Raw genomic sequence first — 20,660 nt, 5'->3', positions numbered from 1 at the left:
GAGTTAAAACCATAAAAACCTTTCTCTATAACTTCAAAGCAGTGATTTGACGACTGTGAGAATTATTGCAAAACGATTCTTTCAATGGTGAAAAAGCTCATGCCCTTCAGCATGTATGACTTCGTTTGAATTTTTATTCAATTTATTTCTATTGCGGAAAGTGTTTTAAAAATGCTTTACTCTATCAAAACATCTTCAATCCGCCACACTTAATTTTCGGACTATTCAAGCCACAGTTCAATCTACAATTGATCTGTGCGTTCATACTACCATAGTTCAATCTGCAATTGAAATTGAAAATAGATTTTACATAGATGCATATTTCAATCAATGGTGAAACGTTTTCAAAAAAAATTCTTCCTCCGAGCCAATTTAAAAAAGGCGCTAAAAAAAAGAAAAATCCACATGATGATGTGAAGTCAAACACTGATTTTTTAATATTTTGTATGAAGTAATAGATTGTTTTTCGAATAAAATTAACACAAGATTTGATGATAATTATTTTTCTGCATGGTTGGCTCTATATTATCTGGATTGGATTTTTTGAAAACAAAAAGTAAAATGTTTCAATTATGAGTGAAATTTTTAGCACTAGGCAAGAAAAATTACAGGCAATATACCGACAGACCGGTTATCACATCCAGAGACTGCAGTTCCGTCCCTGTTGTGGACTCTTCAGCCCATCTCATTGAAGCTGAGAGAACCGACGAGACTAGATTATTCAATGATGAAAAATTAAGCTCCTCGCAATTTTTGAAGTTGCCTGTGTGATTTTGAAGAGCAAGACATAAAAAGTGTTTTCATACATAACTTTGTTACTTCAATTATTTTTTAACTATTCCAATCAGCTCAGCTGGTAGAGAAAATTTTTTGTTAGGTTAGAGAAATATTTTCGAAGCACAATGGGCAAAAGAAAAAAAAAGAAAGAAAAAACCTTTTCTATTTAGCTGTACTGGCAAAACAGCACGACACTGGGCACTGATAGTAAGACGATTCCCTGCTCTTCTGAATTCTAAAAAACATGCATTAAAACTTTTCCAAAAGGTATAAAAACTTCAGAATCGAGATGTTTTGTATGATAACTTATTAGAAAATGAATCAAAATTTTAATTGCTTCTAAGCACTAATTTTTATTCATATTAAACCGATTTTATGACCACTTCCTGTTAGCTAATGTGTGTTTGTTACCGCACTGTGATAATACATATTTAAGAAACTCGACCCCCCAAATTAAAGGCTGAAATGCCGCCCCTGTCTAAAAGCAACATAGTACATTTAACTGGGAGTGAAAATAGAATATTTAACAACCCTACCTCTTCATATAAAACATTGAAGTACTTATCCTTCAATATAAAAGTCAAGAGGAGTGGTACGTTTGCTACAGCTTGAGAACCAATGACTCAGAAATTAAAACTGAAATCAAAAGTCTATCCATTTTGGAGTGATAAAACTTCTAATTCGCCTTTTTATGACGATAATTTTTGCCATTAAGTTTGTAAAATAATGAGTTTTGAAATTACAGTTAGTGCTTAGTTGTTATAACATTCGATGTAATAATTTCCGTAACACTGAATGCAATTTTAATAACATAAAACATTCGCCTGATAGATAAACTATCACGAAAAGTTGTGCAGCAGAACCTCGATTATCTATAATTGAGACTGGACCTCCTTCGGTAAATTAAAAATGTTGAATTAAAGATATAGTAAAAATGGTTGTCAGTGTCAGGAGACAACGGAAACTCAACTCTGGCTTTAAACATGTTCACATTTGCAAAATAACTATATACTACGAACAACGTATGATATTTATTTAATTATATATATACAATTACAAGTAAACTTACTGTTGAAGTTACAGAACATTTGAAGTTGAAGATCGAAAACATCATTTACTGTGTTTTTGTTCTTAACTTCACACGTAATACGAAGTCAAAAAATGAATAGGCAAATAAAACAATATTTTACTTTTCCCATCGATCATCTGAGAATTTAATGGTATTATTTTTAATTTATTGCTTCTTTTTTTTCTGATGGCTAGAATTATTTATGAAGTGTTTCAAAAATTTACTCTTACATTTGAGAGGGGAAAAAAAAAGAAAAAAAACATAAGTTTTGAAATGCAAGAGTAATTTGTGCTCGAGGTAGAAAAATTGGTTTTCTTTGGTGACCTTGAAGTGATGAAATAAATTAAAATTCGGTAAACCGACTTCGGTCAAAAGAGTTTTGGATAATCGAGGATCTGTTGTATTTATTAATGAGTGACGGTACTAGTGGAACAGGAAAAGAGCTGCTATTTTATGTGAATACAGAACATAAAAAATATTCTAAAAAATATTTTTGAACTTTTGACACAATCTTAACATTTTTCGGTGGAGCATTTATTAAAATAAAATCAACTGCAGTAACTTTTATCTTTTTACAAGAATGACAAATTTTAGCAATACAGACACCCAAGATTTAAGACATACTTTTAATAGCTTATTGATAAATATAAATTACTATTTGCGTTTTAAAATCATTAAAATTTTTATAACTACTAGACAAAAAGTATAACAATAAGACTTGGTGAAAAATGAAGTTTTATAAACGAAAAAACAAGCAAAAGCATACATTACTCGTATTACACTTTTTATTTGTAGCTTCCCTAAATATTTCTTACAGTGTGCAAGAATTGGGCATCTTTCACTCAGATCTCCGAGAGTACAAGAATTTCACTTCTCATTTTATTATTGCAGAAAGAGAGATAAGTATATAATTTAAATAGCTCATTGTTCAATAAAATGCTTATCTTGGTTTTAAAAATATTATAATACACGCAAACCCTAACAGTTAATGCATCAATCTAACAATTTTTAATTAAAATTTCATAGCTAATAAGCAAAAATCACCGCAACCAAATTTGGTAAATGTAAAAGGGAAAAGAAAAGTTTTACAAGAAAGAGAATTAATGACATGTATAAATGGATGATAGTTAGAAAACAAGAACTTTATCAGATTTAAGTCTTCGAAATCTCCCCCCCCCCCCCCCAATGATCATTTTTGATAACTTTTACTAATATCTTATGAGTAGTGTAGTTTTTAACTTTAGTAACAAAAAAATAAAAGTAATAAAATTTTCTAAGAAAATTACTTTAAGAATTTTACGAAATCAAGTGCAAATAATAGCACATTTATATAAGCAAAAGGTGCATGCCCCCACTCCTCCTCAGTAAACATATTATGTAATTTAGTTTTATCTCATTCATATCTTTAGACTTAGGTTTTTTTATAACCACCTACCGTTCTTCTCAGTTGCTTCCAGCAGAAAATATATTCTTACGAGACATTAATTTATTTTATATTATTTTCTATTCCTTTCCCAGTTCTTTTTCAAGATGCATCTATTCATCTTTGTATTACCTTTTATAATAATGATAACAATAAAATATAAAACCCATTTAAAGTGCTTCTAAAAATATATGTTTTGAAAATAAATTAAACACTAACAATTATATGTGATTTTTTTTTTTTAATTTAGTATCCCAAAAATAAGGAAGTACCAAGTTGAAGAAAATAAAAACATAAATATGGGGATTTGGGGCTCATTGGACCAAAGGGCAAGCTGGGCCGGTGTCAATTACTTTAATTGGTATTTTTTTATTTCAATTAATGACCGAAATCAAGTACTTTATGGTCCCACAAGTCCTAAGTTTAAACCGCATGGTACAGTTATATTACTGAACAAATTCAATTTCAAAAAATGTTATTTCAGAACTGCTGAGTAACTTTCAAAAGTCTGCAACTTCATATTTTAAACGGTTTTCATCAAGATTGGAATAATAAATTAAATGCACTTCCTAAAATAAATTCCTTTCGTTCACAATTATTTACAGTTTCTTTATTTTGGATTATTAAAAAAGAAATTATGACAGCATTTCTTCAGTCTAAGGTGCGTTGGTCTGCTGTTTAAAGACAACAAAAACGAAAACTTTTAGAAGAATTAGAAAAAAACAAATAAATATACATATTCTAGGAATAGTAGCAGTAAAGTTGAGAAAAAAAAAAGAAGAAGGAAGAAAGAAAGAAAGAAAGAAAAGAAAATAAGTTACAAAAATTGGATAACAATTAGCATTAAAATTGTAACAGAAATTATTTGCGTAATGCGGTCCAACGTATCCCGACCATGGGGCACGTTGGCCAACTTTACAAAGTTCTGTGAAAAAAATAATCTTTAAAAAGAAATTAATGGATCGAACATTTTCAAAAAAAAATTGGGATGATCCGAAATATTTGATGAAACTCATGGGTAGAAGATCTAACTGCTCATTTGATTATTTGATGAGATAAAAAATGAAGAGTATAACAATGGATCAATCTGCCCCAACTCCCCTTATATGTTTCAACTTCAAATAAAAATTCAAGTAAATATTTCTATCTTAAATAACGAAAACAAAAAAGTAAAAATATGTATTTATTTTGAGGTGTCACAAGTTGAAGTAACTTCCAACTTTCAAACCAATTTAAGCATATATACAGGATGAAAAAGATACCAATCTCAAACACGGAATTCAATTTTTCGGTGAAATACGTGTTCAATGCTGATTTATTTCCAAAAAAAAAAAAAAACCTTTTTATGTTTTCATGAGTAAGAGCAAATTTTCTGATTTTTTTTGGGGGGTTCGTTTTTTTAAACTGAAAATACTCTACTTTCAAAAGAAGATAATTTAACTTTAAGACATGAATTTTCGGAAATTAATAATACACGTGAAAATTTTGAGTGAAAAGTGAACATCACTGCGTAAATATAATTCACCAAAGACATTCATACTTAGAAATATTTATCTTTTTCTTTTTAATGCTAGAAAATAAATTTTCCAGGTGTAAGTGTTCAAATTCAAGAGAATCCCTGGATCAAACAGCAAACTAATAAAGTATTGTAAAAACATTGAAAAAGTATTTTTGTAATTTCAAATTTCAGAACACCAAAATGTGTAACTAGCCGTTTTACCACTAGATGGCAGAAGAAGCCCAAAAGGCGAAAAAATCAAAGGACAATCAACTTCAATCGATTCAAGCTTCGATACGTTATCTCAAGTATAAAGCATCGTTCATCGTTTCTCAACCTGGGGTCACGTTCAGGTCTAGAAGGGGGGGGGGGGGTGAATTAGTCCAAAGAGTAAAATCCGCACATAAAACATCTTTTTGTTGAAGAAAACATTTTCAACTGCTATCGAGTGCGAAAAACTCTGCATTACCAAATAAAAAATAACATTACAAAAAAGATTAATCTTTAATAATTATTATCGAGAGTGGTATGTTTTTTTTTTTTTTTTCTTTTTCTTTTTTTTTTTTCCCATTTAGTGCTACTGTACAAGAAGGCAAAATGGTAGCAGGATGCTTTCATAGCTGAGCCGACGAAAGACCATTCGAAAAGTAAGGGTCAGTAGGGGCTGAGGGCGGGGGGCGGGGGGCCTCGCAATCGGAGCTGTAGAAGATGAAGGGAGGGGAGCAGGGTGACCAAACTGACAAGTTCACCTTGGCTCTTGGCGGCCCTAGATCATAGCAGTAAAAGAATGAGAAACGATAACCTAAACCAGCGGTACACGGTACTCAACTTTTCTTTCTTTTCTCTTTTTCCTTTCTTTTTTGAGGAGGGAAAGGAGGAGGTCTACCTTTTTTAAAGGTTGCACATCTTTTACACGATCCGCAACATAAAATGTAATTGAAAGTAAGTTGATTAAAAATTATGAAAGTAGTATTTCCTGATGTGTAAAATTAATTTGACAAGTGGTATGTATGCATTGATGGGGTCGTTTCCAAAATTTTAAGTATTTTTTTCTGAAAGAGCATGCTTAAAAACATAGGATCCAACCATTTTTTAAAAAATAATTTGTTTAAGTTTAAAATTAAAAAAAAATACTTAAATCGGTGCGCTTTCATTGTTTACGCTTCAGTCGATGACATCACAAATGATGAAATGCCATTCAGTGTTGCCATTCACAGAGCAAAATATTTAATTCGCATCTTATCTCACGTGTATTGGCAACGCTATGGTTGATAGCAAGCGTAGAGCGCAATTTTAAATCTCTTCTTGATTATCATAACGTGGAAACGCAGCAGAAAGATGCGCCAAAGAGCATCATTTGTGACGTCATCAAGACCTCGCCTTGTTTGAAAAAAATTGGACATTTTAAAAAATTAATTAAAAAATAACTGTTAGGAAAATGAAAGTATCTTCTCGGTACATGGTATTCTTTTTTTTTTTTTTTTGCTTATTCTATCAATTCAGTGACAAAAAGTACTACTTTTGACTGAAGAAAACAAACCCATAATAAGAAGGAGTTTTTCGATTTAACATTGATGATGTTGTAAAAGGCGGTGTTACTGCTGCAATTATCAGCTTCATTCAGAATAACATTAATAAAATTTAAAAGAACCCAGATTTGGCTTGATTTTTTTAAAAATCTATTTATTTATTAAGTTATTTTAGAGGCGGGAAAGTTATCCTTGACACTGTATAGAGGAGTAGGATACACGAGAACCACGAGGGATTATAAATTAATCAATTCCGTAAAAACCTAACTTACCACGAATGAAATGGAAAACGGCAGAAATGTGTATCATTTTGATGATCTGTATTCCATAATAATAATAATAATAATAATAATAATAACAAATAAATAATCAATAATAAATAAATAACAAAACATTAAAATGTAATATTTTTTAAATTCCAAAAGCTTTTTCTCCTTTTTCCACGAGGCTAAATTTTAACTAAAAATACAAGGCGTGAAAACATACTTGACTAAATTTTTGAGGCGTATTTCCGATTTTTAGTGCATGAAATACGCTTAGAGAAACGTTTACGGGGAAATGACATAATTTTATAAATATAAACGGAAGTCAATGATTAACTTTGTATGCTACTGAGATAATTGCGTAACTGAAGCTGGAAATTCTGCAACATGTTAACAGAAAAAATCTGATGCAAATGAATATCATAAAGACTAAAATTATTTAATTAATTAAAATAAGAAACTTAAATTGTTAAAAGATTTAAAAATTAAAAGTTTTAAAGTTAATTAAAAATTATTAAAAGTTTTAAATTAAAGTTTTAAAAGTTTTCGAGTAAATATCAATGAATTGTGTGTGTGCCAACTAAATAGCAAGTATATAAATTAATTTAAAATATAGGAATTTAATAAGCTTAAATATAAGTTAGTTTTGAAACATGAAATACGTTTTGCTTCCTTTGGAAAGTAAAATGCGCTCGTGCTTTACAAATACTGTCTGACCACGGATTGTATGGAAAGAGAAACATCCGCTTTACAGCCGGAAATGGACGAATCTATTTTTTTTTCCGATGTCAGTTTTGCAGAAGCAGAGTGTCATTCAAGTAAGCGGAATACGCGCACCAAATTTTTACTTTCCCCCCTTAATCACATTGATTCGTCTCATTTGGACGTTTAAAAATTCCATGCAATCCGTGGTTGGACAGTAAAAGTAATGATGAATTAATATTTAAAATAATTTTAAAACGCAGGGGATGGGGTGGGGTGGGGGGGAACAGTCCAAAAAAAAAAAGATGGTGAACTACACATCGTCGGTTGCTGTATTGCCATTCCTGAGTATATATATATATATATATATATATATATATATATATATATATATATATATATATATATATATATATATATATATATATATATATATATATATATATATATATATACAGTAAAACCCCTCCTAACGGACACCCCTCAAATGCGGACACCTTTCTTATGCGGACAATTTTTAATTCCCCGATTTCAAGGTAAATAACATTATCAAACCCCTGTCCTGCGGACACCCCTCTATAGCGGACAAAAAATATTGTCCCTTTAGTGTCCGCTTTAGAGGGGTTTTACTGTATATATGTATATATATATATATATATATATATATATATATATATATATATATATATATTTACACAAATGTTTTAAAACTTCTTTTTAAAGCATGTTTGTATAAATAAACAGAAGATCTCTAACACAAATGAGAAGGCTTTCACAAACAAACGAACAAACAAATGAGCAGGGGAGAGGGAGTGGGTATGAGTTTGAAAAAATGGTATTCATTTTTAAAAACCTATGAATTGAAGATTGAAACAAGGGAGAAAAAAAATCCAACGGCTTTTTTTCTCCGGGGAAAAATAGAATAGGGGGAATTCTCTCTCTCTCTCTCAGCAGAAATAATTCATTTACGTCATAAATAAATATAAATACATTCGTTTTCTGGAGAGAGGGAGAAGAAAAACACAAAAGCGAAAAATGATAATTTTTTGACGACAAAATAATGTTAGTGAATCAAATTTACCAATCAAATACTGATAAAAATGAATTTGCAAAAAAATGTTTCGATAAGAACGATATGACAAAAAAATGTGTTTGCGTACACTTAATTTTTAGCTTCAAAAAGCAGGTGTATTTTTGAAAATCTATACATATAATAAAACAAGATGTTTGTGTGTGTGTGTGTGTGTGTGTTTGTGGCGCGCATCCTGGGAGAACGGTAAGGCCTGGAAAGATGAAATTTGGTACACAGGTGCAGTTTTTGCTGAAAATGTGCACCTCGGGCTTCGATTTTTGATATTTTAGTTAGAAAAAAAGTTATTTAATGTTTTATGTTATTTTTAGCACTTTTTAGTACTTTTGACCTCACAGATCCCGAACCAATCGCGCCAGACGGATATTTTTTGTACTATTGTGTAGGAAATTTAATTTTAAATATGATGAATGAAAAAATTTTGAAGATAGAGCAATTTTTGTATTTTTTATAGATTTTTGAAAAAACCTTTATTTTACATTTTTTTCTGGGTTTAGTTTTTTTCGAAACCCATCCTGCGACAAGTATTGAACCCTCAATTCTAAAATTTTAGTTGGTAATAGTAAAAACATTCCGCCCCCTTCAGAAGAAAAAGTTTTGAAAAATACGCAAGAGTTTTTTTTTACAATTTTTTTAATGGCAGAACACAACGCGAGCTGTTCGCTTGCCGGCTGAGTTCCCAGCTTACCTCATCACGTGATCCAACTGAAATCGTTTGCCTTCTCTTCACCTTTTTTTTTTTTTTTTTCTTGCAAGCGCTACTTTTTGAACACTACGGTGAACATAGAGCCTTTATTTTTGAGGGCTATTTTGATTAAATAAATAAAGCCCGCGATTTTTTGCATGATCTTCGTTTCTGTTACGAATTGGCGGTTAGGTTAGGTATACAGAGATAGATAGAGGTTGAGTGGACAAAAAAATGTTTTTGTTTTCGAATTAATACTTCTTATATAAATAGAAAAAGATTGTACTGTCAGGAGGTAGATATGCGCAGATCGTATAGATTGATAGATAGACAATAGAGTTCCGTATAGCAGATGGACAGCAAGAAAGAGGCATGCCCGTCATTTAAGGAATTTCAACGGGGTGTCAGTGCCCCCCCCCCCCACACACGCACCATGACTTTGAGAAAACAATGCTTTCACATAGAAGTGGAAGTGCTTTTCGTTTATTTTTCGACAAAATTTGCATGAAGAGTACGTCGTTTGTGTCTCCCCCTCCTTTAAAAATATTCCAAACGACGGAACTGGAGATAGATTTAGAAAATATTTTATTCAAACTACTAATGATATACATAGATATAGATTGATTGATACCGCCACGAAATTTGTTTAAGCAGTCGCCGAAGGCGGCAACATCGGTGTAAAAAGGCGAATGATAATATTGAGAAAAAAGAGAAAAACATTGATTAATACCGTCGCTAAATTGTCTAAGCAGCCGCCGAAGGCGGCAAGAATGGCGTAAAAAGGCGGACCAGCTGGTCGCCGCAGGCGGCTAGTAAGATATAAAACAGTTGTCTTTACACTTAACGTTTCTTTTTAAATCAACAGGTGCGAATTTTAGTATTGATTTTAGTTATTAAATTAGTGTCACAAAACACCACAAAACGTGTTTTTCGATGTAAATAAAAAGTTTCTGATATAAAATTTTGAAGTCTGCACGAAATTTCAGTTGTTTTGTTTCTCTTTACTATAAACTCATAACTTTTCATATTACGAAATTAATTATTTTTATGCATTTAAATTCAGTATCATGTTTGGGTTTTCAAAAACGATCATTATTTCTAATTGTTTCTATTACCTGCTTCAAAAATAAAAATTACTCTCAAGCTTCGAAAAGCTTCTTATTCATTTTTAATTGTGATTAAAAACTTCAAAACCTTTTTTATACACGTCGGCAAAGAATGGTCTCTAAACAAACAACGCTTCCACATGTGGCCATACATCGCATTATATACATTTCTTAAAATTTTTGTTTTTTTTCGTTTGCAATGCAGTAGAGCCTCAACCGACTGTTTCATAGCTTGACCACGGAGAGATGGCGGATGAACTCGGAGCGGAAACGGATCACTTCATTTTGTAATAGGTAGCATCAGCGAGATCACGTTTGCAGAGAAATCGCAAGCAATCAAGGTTTTACTGCAACGCGATCTCGTACTTTTCACTAAACGAGGCGGTTCGTTTCTGCTTCAATAGGGAAGTTTTCGATTTTTCAATTTTATTTTTATATGATAGAGTAACATGTATGAACATCATAGGTGAAAAAAATTTTGCGATACGATAAGTAGTTTTTTTTAAATTAATTTTTAAAGTTAAAGCGCTTGTGACGTCAAATGGCGTAGGAAGTGACGTCATGCGCTCTTCTGATAGGGGGGAAACCGAAGGTCACGCATTCGACTTCGAAGACGAAACGTAAAAGGCTTATCTCCTCGCATTTAACTCCTCGCGTTTCTGGAACATTAAACCTCTCATCCTCTCGGAAATATTCGAATATCATCATTGATGTTACATGAGGAAGATTATTTAGATTGTGCTTTAACGAATCCGGTCTCCATAGTGTGTTCAAAAGGACTATTGAATTTCTAAAAAATATAAATATCAGCGCGCACAAAATGTCCCTAGCGAAAACAAGGGATCTTCGGCGAGAGGCTGCCCATTCGCGCCCTGTGACGTAGCTCGTGACGTTTCAGAAGAAATCACTTTTGCGCGTGGATTTTTAAAAATTTATTAAAAATCAACCACGGTGTTTTAAAATTCGGCGATGGTGAACTTTTTAGTTTTGAGGGTCAATTAACAATATCCAATAGCCAAAATATGAACATTTAATAGGTTGCTTCCCTTATCTCTGAGTGGTGAAGCTATACACCGGACCGATTTTGAACAACAGATACGAGAAAACAATAGCATCATCCATGGGGGCAGGAGATTCCGAAAAAAATTACTCAGGAAGCAGTTGCAGATCTACAGGTTTGGGGGCCCTTTGTCTGTCATAAAACTATGTAAAACATTTATCGTGTGCATTTTTGAATCTTCTACGGGGCAACTATGGAATAGAGGGCTCATGGAAATTGCGATATGTGCAACATGAAAAATCCCTCCCTGTCAAGAAATATAAATAAAGTCATTTATTTACTTAAAAAACTTAAATTGATAAGAAATTTTGGAATTTTCGGGCTGAGTTTTCTTATGCCAAACAACACATTTTCAACATTTGTAACCTCGCAATTACAACATTTGCAACATGAAAGATCCGCCACTGTCAAGAAAAATGAAACAATTCATTTATTTATTTAAAATATTAAGAAATTTTGGAACTTTCGCGCTAATTTTTCTTAAACCAAACAATACATTTTCAACACCTTTCTGTTCTCTTAATTCATGCTAACAAAGTTACTCATAATTGCAAATTATTGTTAGTGCTTCAACAAATGTTTGAAACTCGTTGTGTATAACATTTTTCATCTCCATCCAGTACCCATTTTTTTTTGTTTTCTGCCATCATTTCCTGAACAGATATCAAGCCCTTTATTTTCAACTATGTTCATTTGCTCGCCCATGAAAATTTGGTAATTTATTCGTCCATGTTATGATAATTTGCTCGGCAAAATGTTCTTAAAATTGGAACAGAAAATGAACAAAATCAAATTCTCGAAAAATCGCTTCGAGGTGCACACCCTCATGCTAAAAATTAATTTTGTACCGAATTTTATGAAAATCGGCCGAACGGTTTAGGCGCTATGCGCGTCACAGAGAGATATCCCGATAGAGATCCGGACAGATATCACGACAAATTTTGAGCTTTATTATTAGTAATAAAGATAAAGAAGATTAGTATTTTTTTACACGATAGATAACAGATATTTAGAGATGACAACTATTCCCTGCCGCCTTACAGTCTTGGTCTGACTTTCCTCATCTTATTCTTGTCCCCTACTTGAAAACTAACATGTAATAACATCACTTTTATCATCTTGAGAGAGTTGACTAAGTCAAAGAGACTTGCACCAAGGCTCTCCGGCAGGGGTACCCATCTCCCTAAGAGCAAGGGCGCACCTCCCTAGAGATCGTAAAGACCCCGCTCCCCCAAAGCAAGAGCCCCCCCCCCCCAAAAAAAAAAATATTGAATAAAATATCTCTCAAAGCAACCCCTCTAAAAATTTCAATGGAGCTGTCTACGCCATGAATCCTACCCCCCCCCCCTAGGTGGGCACCCCTACTCTCAGGAAGAAGTCAACCCTGACTCTTTCATTTTAAAGCAATCAACAAAGAGCAAAACAACAAAGCAAATCTCACTGGAAGCAATATATCTAATCAGGAAGAGTCTGGTTTAAAATCTTAACCGGTATTTTAACAGTCGGATCAATAAATGTCTTGTAATCGACTCATTGACTTTACTCACCGGACAGACCATGTGCATGATAAGGGAGATCGAAAGAGGAGAGAATGACGGGTTGAGATTCTACCTACACGTTTTCGTCAAATTTTTTAATGAACATCCTACTTTATTGTTGAAATTATAATTACGTTTTGAACACATCATGTAGAAAGGTACGCTCAAAAGGTACTCAAAGATATACAAATGGAGTCACTACGTAGGAGGGGGCGGGAGGGGCAATTCGTCCTGGGTGCTATCCGGGGGGGGGGATGACACTCAAAGCGGAATTGTAAGTTTTTGGAAAATGTGAAGCTTAAATGCATTTTTAAGACTGCCAGTTTGGAAAATTTCTGGTCTTTAAACCCCCGGGGATCCTTACTTTTTTTTCGTACATTAGCCCACTTAAAATCTTTTTTCTCTTTTTGGGTCTGTAGGGGGGGGGGGGCACAGCAAATTACCGCCCCGGGTGTCACCCATGCTAGGTACGCCACTGCATACACACAATAGAAAGGTACACCCGAAAGGTGATAGCCCCGTAGGAGGTCACGGAAGGTCACTGTGGCCTTCCAAAAATCTCATCATTCGGCAAATTTTGTCGGACGATTCGGCAAAATTTGGAGTTTCACTTGGCAAAATGATTGTTTTTCGACAAAATTCAAAGTTCCATTCGGCAAATTGACAATTGCCGTCCTCCCAAAAAAGTTCGGGGCGCCCCTCGATACACTCATTCTACACGCACGCAGCTGGCTGTTCAAAATGCAACACCAAGGGTAGAAAAAATGTATCGAAGCCAAATTTATTCCAAAGATTACACATAGTATCAATGATTATTGATTGGAAATAAAGCTTTCTTTGACGTGAAGAAGGCGAAAAATTCAGCAATGAGTGCTGCCTGCATGTCTGCCAATAAATCGCTGCCGTACGCCGGCGGCACTGAATGAAATGAGGCTTTGGTTTTGGATGCGTTGTTGAGGAATGGCAGTTCATGCTTCCACACGTAACTCATCTGGTGTTCCCGCGGGTGCGGCATAGCGGGTTAGGCAATCTTCGATCACTGACCAGACATGTTCGATGGACGATAGATATAGAGAACGGGAGAGTCAAGCTAACAATGCATATGGTTGGAAAATGACTATTTCATTCAACATGTGATCGTGCATTGCCTTCTTAAAACGAGCCCTGAGGGCAAGGAAGAATAACAGGCAACAATCACTCTGATATAGAGTGATCGCTGGTAAGAGACCAGGTAATTTTGTACTACGGGGTGCGGAAGTAGGAACCAGAACCATTACACACATGAAACGGCAGCACAGCAACGAGATATGGTACATATTAGCTCGCAGTGTGTCAGGATTACACATAAGGAGTTATATCCAATCTGAGCTGCCGCTAGTTGACCAGCGCACCACGGCAGCAGAACGCTGTCTACCCCCAATCCCAATCATGCGGAGGCATTGAGCTGTAACACTAAGAGGAGAGCGAACTAATCGGTCCGTTTTTTGCCCAAGCGAGTATGGCAAAATAATCGCACTTTTAACATTTAAACTCGAGTTTTATCCTGTAGAGCCTTTTACCATGCAATTTTCAAATCCTTACTACGTTCAAATCGTTGTGGCAAAAGAAGCGGTCTTTTGCCATTAAACAAGATGTTTTATAATGCAATTGGTTTTGCCAAACTCGCTCGAAATTCAGACCGTGAGCCTCAGTGTAGGAGAATGGGAAGTTCTCTCTCCTCTTAGTGTTATAGCTCAATGTGCGGAGGGCCCTCCGTATCGTACAGCCTAAAGCTGTACGCTAAAAGGTACGGCGAGGTGGAGAAAAGTACCACTACACAACAGTTGAGCCGACTCTCTCCACGCTGCCTCCGGAATCGAAGAGTGCACAGGAGGGTGGGAGGGGAGAAGGGACACCTGTTGACCCAGGTCCGAGGCTGAAGGGGCCCGAGATTTTTAAATGAGGGTGGAAATAATGAAGGGACGTAGGGGTAACCGATGTGGAGGGAGGCCGGAAAAGTCATTTGAGACGGGCCCCAAAATTTCTGAGCAAGCCCCTGGAATTTAATCCCCGAGAAAGAAGAGTGATTCGTCCGACAACAAGCATTAGCTTAAAATGTAATCACTTGCACATTAAACCGCATGATGCAAATTTCATGCTGCTCGGGTGCTTCCTTCACGGTGTTGCATTTTGGATAGTCTGCAGTGCGCACGTATTTATACAAATTTTGATGTAAACTCGCTTGCGTTTTGTGCTCCAGAAAAACTGGACAATTACATTTTGTCTAAGCGATTTTAGCAAACGACGAACTTCCTCCACTGTCATTATCGACCAGTCACGTAAACGAAATTGCCTCCGATTCACCAATCAAATATTGAATTTGTCACGTGACCGAGCCGAAAACGATAGCGAAGTTAGTCAGAGGCGCTCGATGTTACAGAATCGGGCAGAATGAGGGGCACAGGCGATAGAGCAGGAACCCGAGTCCAAACCTCAGTCATAAACGTTGTTGATTAGTATAGCAATTCATCCGATCAAGTCCTAGTGGTTCGTAATCTATTTTAAGATGTAGCTCCAGCAACGGGTCCGGGTGTACTTCGTCTCAGCCTTTGCTACCAAATATGAGAACAAAAGGTCGGTTGTTTGGTTGCAACCAATGTAAAAAATCTTAGCTTTCCGAAAGAGAAGTGATCAGATAACTCGAAGAAACACTGCTGAACCAGTTTTAACATCATTTGAAAACGTTCATAAATCCATTTGGTAATGAGACTTTTTTCCAAAATCTTCGACACTAAAAAATCAAAACGACTGTATGAATAGGAGAAAACAAAAACTACCACTCAGGCAGAGAAAAAAAAAAAAAAAGCTGAACGGGAGGGGAAAATCAATTGCACGAAACAGAAGTGCAAGACGAAAGAAAGCACGCGCCCCACGCAAATTGCGGTTGCTAGAAAAAGAGGGAAAAGAAAATCAAAATAGCTCTAAATTTCGACTCCTCGCATTAGTTTTTCAAATCAGATTCCAAGCACTTCTCGTATAAAATCGCAAAGGAGGCAAAACGAGGGAACAGCTGTTGTACACATCTCCTCTGCAGATTACCTTTAAACATACACACACACAACCATAAAGAAAAAATCAATGTGTGCGCTTTATAATATCAAGCCCCAGTGAGGAGCTTTACCCCACACTTCTTAAGATTACATTAAACAAGCTCTTTTTATGCCTTTTTTTTTTCATTTGAATACTTAGCGGTAGAGGGCGCAGATAAATTTTATGTTTCTGTGGATGCCGTTCTCCCCCGCCCCTCTCCCCTCGATATATGCGCAAGGGATGGAAAGTAATGTACTGGAAATTGGAGGTAAAGTATTACTTATTAAAACAGAACAACCTGCTTTTTTTTTTGTTACATTTTCTTTCCTAGGAATATCTGAAAAGGGGGCAATTTCTCGGTTCAAGGTGAGTAATCTCATGCTTTCATCCGCCATTATCATTTGTTGGAGAATTTTACCATTGGTGCAAATAGGTGTTTATCTTTTGAACTTCGATGCAACTTTAAAGTAATAGCTTTAAATCTTTTTCAATCAACGCGGATTTACTACTTTTCACAAGCATAAACGGTAAAGTGAAAGAACTACTTACCTATTTTTGAAAATTACTACCTATTTAAAAATTTGGAACGTGTTTTGACTAGCATTAAGGTAAGGTTTAGCGTAGAATATTATAGTTCACAAAATGCAATTTATAAAGTTAGAGCTTGTTTTGACTAGCATTAAGGTATAATGCGAGATAAAATATAACAGCTTAAAAAGGTAATTTATTTTCCTGTCGATTTTTTTTTAAAAGGATAAATATCGTTTTAGTAAAGAATTACGAAATAACTTAGTGCAAAATATGTACACGACCAAAGCAAATTCGTTAATCGCTGTATCATATGGGGGGGGGGTATGTGTTTCTTTTTCTTTTTTTTCTTGCATTTGCATATTTATTTCTATTTTTTCCTATCGAAATGCAGAGCGATATAAGAGTTTAAGAGCATTTCGATAAAATAAATCATTAATTTTGAAAATACACTGCAGAAATAAAATGAGGACAACTAAAGTCGGCTTTGGATGCAGTTTATTACTTTTTTGGGAGGCTTCCCAAAGAAACGAACTGAGTGAAAAGATCATTTGTCATCAAAAAAGGAAACAGGAATTTCTGGAACAATTGCTTTTGTTCAACATATTTGATCAACTGCCATTAGTTTCCTGAAAACGCTCTAAAACACATATAATTAGTGTTATCTTACGATTTAACAGTTGCTACAATAATTTTGATTTTTTCATGAGATGTTGGAACTTGGAGAAAAAACTTTACAGTGTTTTTATTCGATTAATGTTTTTTTTTTTCGTTTTTTATGCAAAGCATTATTTTATATCAAGGTAGAATGTTATGACAGGTACTTAATATAGAAAAAAAAAATAGAAAGCATTGAAGAAAAAAAAAAGTCACAGTTTTGTCTCTTACACAAGCCTTTCTCGTGTTAGTTACTCTACTAACGATGGTTGTGTTTTTTCAGGCTTCGGGGTTTTTGATTCGAACGATTTCTTAAGTGCTGAGTCCAGAAATGACGTCTAATCATATTATACAAATATACAACATAAAATTGAGACTTTTCAAAAAATAAATAAATAAATAAATAAAAATAAATAAATAATAATATTTTTGTTCAAAATATTTAAAAAAGCCTAAGTTTCTTTTTCGGGTACTTTAATACGGAATTTGTTTAGTTAATTTTTCTAAGGTATGTCATGTCTTCTGAAACCACACCTTCTTTTTAACCACTTTTGACAACGAAGTTTGTAAAATTAAAAATTTTGTTCTATGTGGCGAAGCTTCTTTCGATCGCATACGCGCTTTTTTCTCTTCCTCACCAAAAGATAACTTTCTTTTATCTATATGTTTTTTCTTTTTTTATTTTTTTTTAAATCACTTTTCCTGCGTTAAAAAAAAAGAACTACAGAGGAATATACTTACGTGCTGTCCTTTCACTTTTATAAAAAGTACACGAGAACGATATCGTGACTAAACATGGTGAACGGTGTGCGATCACTCGCTCAACGCCCCCCCCCCCCCCGCTCCCAAGCATAAATCCTTCCGTAAGACATGCCAGGGGCGGATTTATTATGTCGCAATTGCGAGGTCCCGAAAGGGAATTCAAAAATAATTATTAAATAAAAACAAAAAACCTGACGGTCGTAAAAACCAAAATGTAACAAAAAAGAAAAAAATATAAGCCCAGTAGTTTAGAATTTTATTAAGTACTACTGAGTAACTACACCACTGAAATAGTTTCATAATCGATATACACACATAAGACAAATCATAAATTGAAAAGCAGAATAGAAGGATCAACAGTCGGGGCCCGTTCAAATTTCACGGGGTTCCTTGATTTAAAAAGGAATGGGCCCCGATTGTTGATCCTTCTATTCTGCTTTTGAATTATTGATTTGTCTTATGTGTGTATCGATTATAAAACTATTTCAATGGAGTAGTTATTCAGTAATACTTAATTAAATTCTAAACTACTGGCTTATATTTTTTTCTTTTTAGTTTTTTTGGTTTTGACGCAGTCGGGTTTTTTCTTTTTATATAATAATTTTTTTTTTTATTTTACCCGTTTTAGCTAATTTTCATTGACGTCTTTATTATGATCATAAGACGGCAAATTTCGCAATCTTGTTATTTTTTTGAGAAAGTTTATATCGTGAGGAATATTAAGTAACTTGTGGTGGTCTAAACTACTGATTATTAGTCCCCTCTAGGGACGGCTTAAAGCTACGTATGCTTGACCTTTAGCAAAAATGCGCGAACTTAAGTCAACCACAGCTACATTAACAGCGCGGGAAAGTCCGTCAGTCAAATCTTTCTCCCCAAACTAAAAAAGCTCGTCAGTACACGTCGCGAAACTCCCCCTGAAACAAATGCAACATGTTAAAATCGAATTCGTAGACTTAGTTAACAAAAAATTCAGGCAGTGAAAATGCCACCTAACTTAGACCATGGCCTACAATGACTCAACTTTAATGATAAGTTCAAATTTATTTCAGAAATTAGTTTGTCTGTTCGACTCCAGGTTAAAAAATATACTTTATCATATTTCAAAATAATGCTAAGAAAAACAACTCACCCCAGGCTCCGGACACTGATTGATGCTTCCAGCGATGTAATCCATATCTCTAGTGAGCACACTGCCGTTGTAACACATATGAATATTCTCTGTGAATCGCTGCTCGATTTCCGACAAAGAAAACGCACATATTGCAGAATACGCTGCCGGCCGAGTTGTATGATCTCGGCTCAAAGCAAACACACCAATCAGGACGTCAGAACCGGGATCGACTCTCAAGTCGGCGGCTAAATCTCCGCCGGCACGCACCACGGCGGCGTCCTGGAGCAAATTGAAATCCGTACCATCTTCGCCGAGGCACTGCAACGTCACTTCGGTGTAGGTGTCGTAGCCCACGTCGGACACACAGACGCGAGACAACCTGGTGATGTAGCCCCATTCCTCCAGGGCCCTGAGGTGCGACTTCCGCTGCACGGTGGCGTAGTAGACGTACTCGCCCGAATCGAAGCCGTGCACGTAGTTCACTAGATAGTAATCACGCAAATGGAAGCTGACATCGACGCGCGCAATGGACGAGAAAGAACGCTCGATGATGGTAAACAGTTTCCCAGACTCTAAACTTCGGCTGCAGATGGCCGGTACCACGTCCCGGTACGGGCCGAGCCTGCTATTGGTGGTCGCGACGTACAGCACGCGCGATGGCAGGAGCCCCGAGTACCTAGCGGGCCCGATGAAGGCGTACGTTGAAGAGTTTTCATCGTTGGCTGCAACTGGCACTGGAATCAACTTCTCGTGCTGTCCTATGTCCTGCAGCTGATGCCGCCGGCAGGCACCCTGGTGTACACTACCACATGCTATGAGCATGCCTGCTTCGCGGTCAATGACTAGCACTTTATTCACATTGTTGACCGCGGACAGTTGCTGGTCCGAGCAGCCCGTCGGGAAACACTGGATGCTGTCTTCCACGGGACCAGTCCTCACGTTGGCCTCCACTTCGAGGCTGGCATTGAACTGGTAGAGCCAATTCGTGGCCCCCACGTATACGCGGCCAGTCTGGAAGTCCACCACCACGTGTGTGAAGTTGATGGAATCGTTATAGGTGCGGTAAGACGCGACGACGGCACCGAGTTCGTGCATCTGCGCCTGGCAAATGCTGGTGGCCCACGCTGCCAACAAGATGGTGTGAAAGAGGTTGACGAAACTCGATGACTGGCCATCTTTCCGAAAATGGATTGACTGTCTGGTTCTCCGTTTACGCTTTGGCTTTGGGTCTCCGTAAAACAGGCGCACCTGCTCGTCGTCCCCGTCCTCCAGTTGTGTGAAGATGGTCGAAGACATGACGGCCACTGGATCCTTTTAGGATCTCAGCACTCTAAGCACTGTGTCCATCGCCGATTAAATGCAAGTAGCGGCATCCTATGGTTAACTCATACCTGAAATAAAAACAGAACTCTATAAGGAAGGTGACAAAAATGCATTTTATAGATATTCGTAAGGCGATTCATCTCTATAACACTATACACTTTCGGATACTTCACAAAAAAGTAAGAAAGAAATCTCGCTGTGTTATACTGAGCACAATCAAATTTTTAGCACAAAATGTAATTTTTTCATTTGTGTAACTTTTAAATGTAGAAAAACGTCTGTACTAAACAAAAGTAGAACAAATTCTTCATGAAAGAATCAAATGTAAAACGGAAATCGATGGTGGTAACAAAATTGAAAAGAATCGTTCGCAATTATTGTCCCAAGTGATTTGTTCAATGTTTAGCTAAAACATAGCTTGCATATCTCACTGTTAGTGCAAAAACTACTAAAAGAGGGGAAAAAAA

General features: G+C 35.6%; 1 protein-coding gene across 1 annotated transcript in view; it reads right to left on the bottom strand.

Annotated features, from left to right (window-relative positions):
* The window catches only part of LOC129220046 (plexin-B-like), a 62,547-nt gene extending 42,381 nt beyond the window's left edge, over window positions 1-20,166 (bottom strand). The window contains exon 1 of the mRNA XM_054854386.1: window positions 18,889-20,166. Coding sequence (XP_054710361.1) covers window positions 18,889-20,166 — 1,278 coding nt within the window. The remainder of the gene's footprint in view (window positions 1-18,888) is intronic.
* Window positions 20,167-20,660: the final 494 nt, after the last annotated feature.

The sequence above is a fragment of the Uloborus diversus genome, chromosome 4 (assembly GCF_026930045.1).
Source record: "Uloborus diversus isolate 005 chromosome 4, Udiv.v.3.1, whole genome shotgun sequence".
In the NCBI taxonomy this organism is placed as follows: Eukaryota; Metazoa; Arthropoda; class Arachnida; order Araneae; family Uloboridae; genus Uloborus; species Uloborus diversus.
The sequence above is the reverse complement of the archived record's forward strand: the minus strand, read 5'-3'. Positions and strand labels throughout refer to the sequence as shown.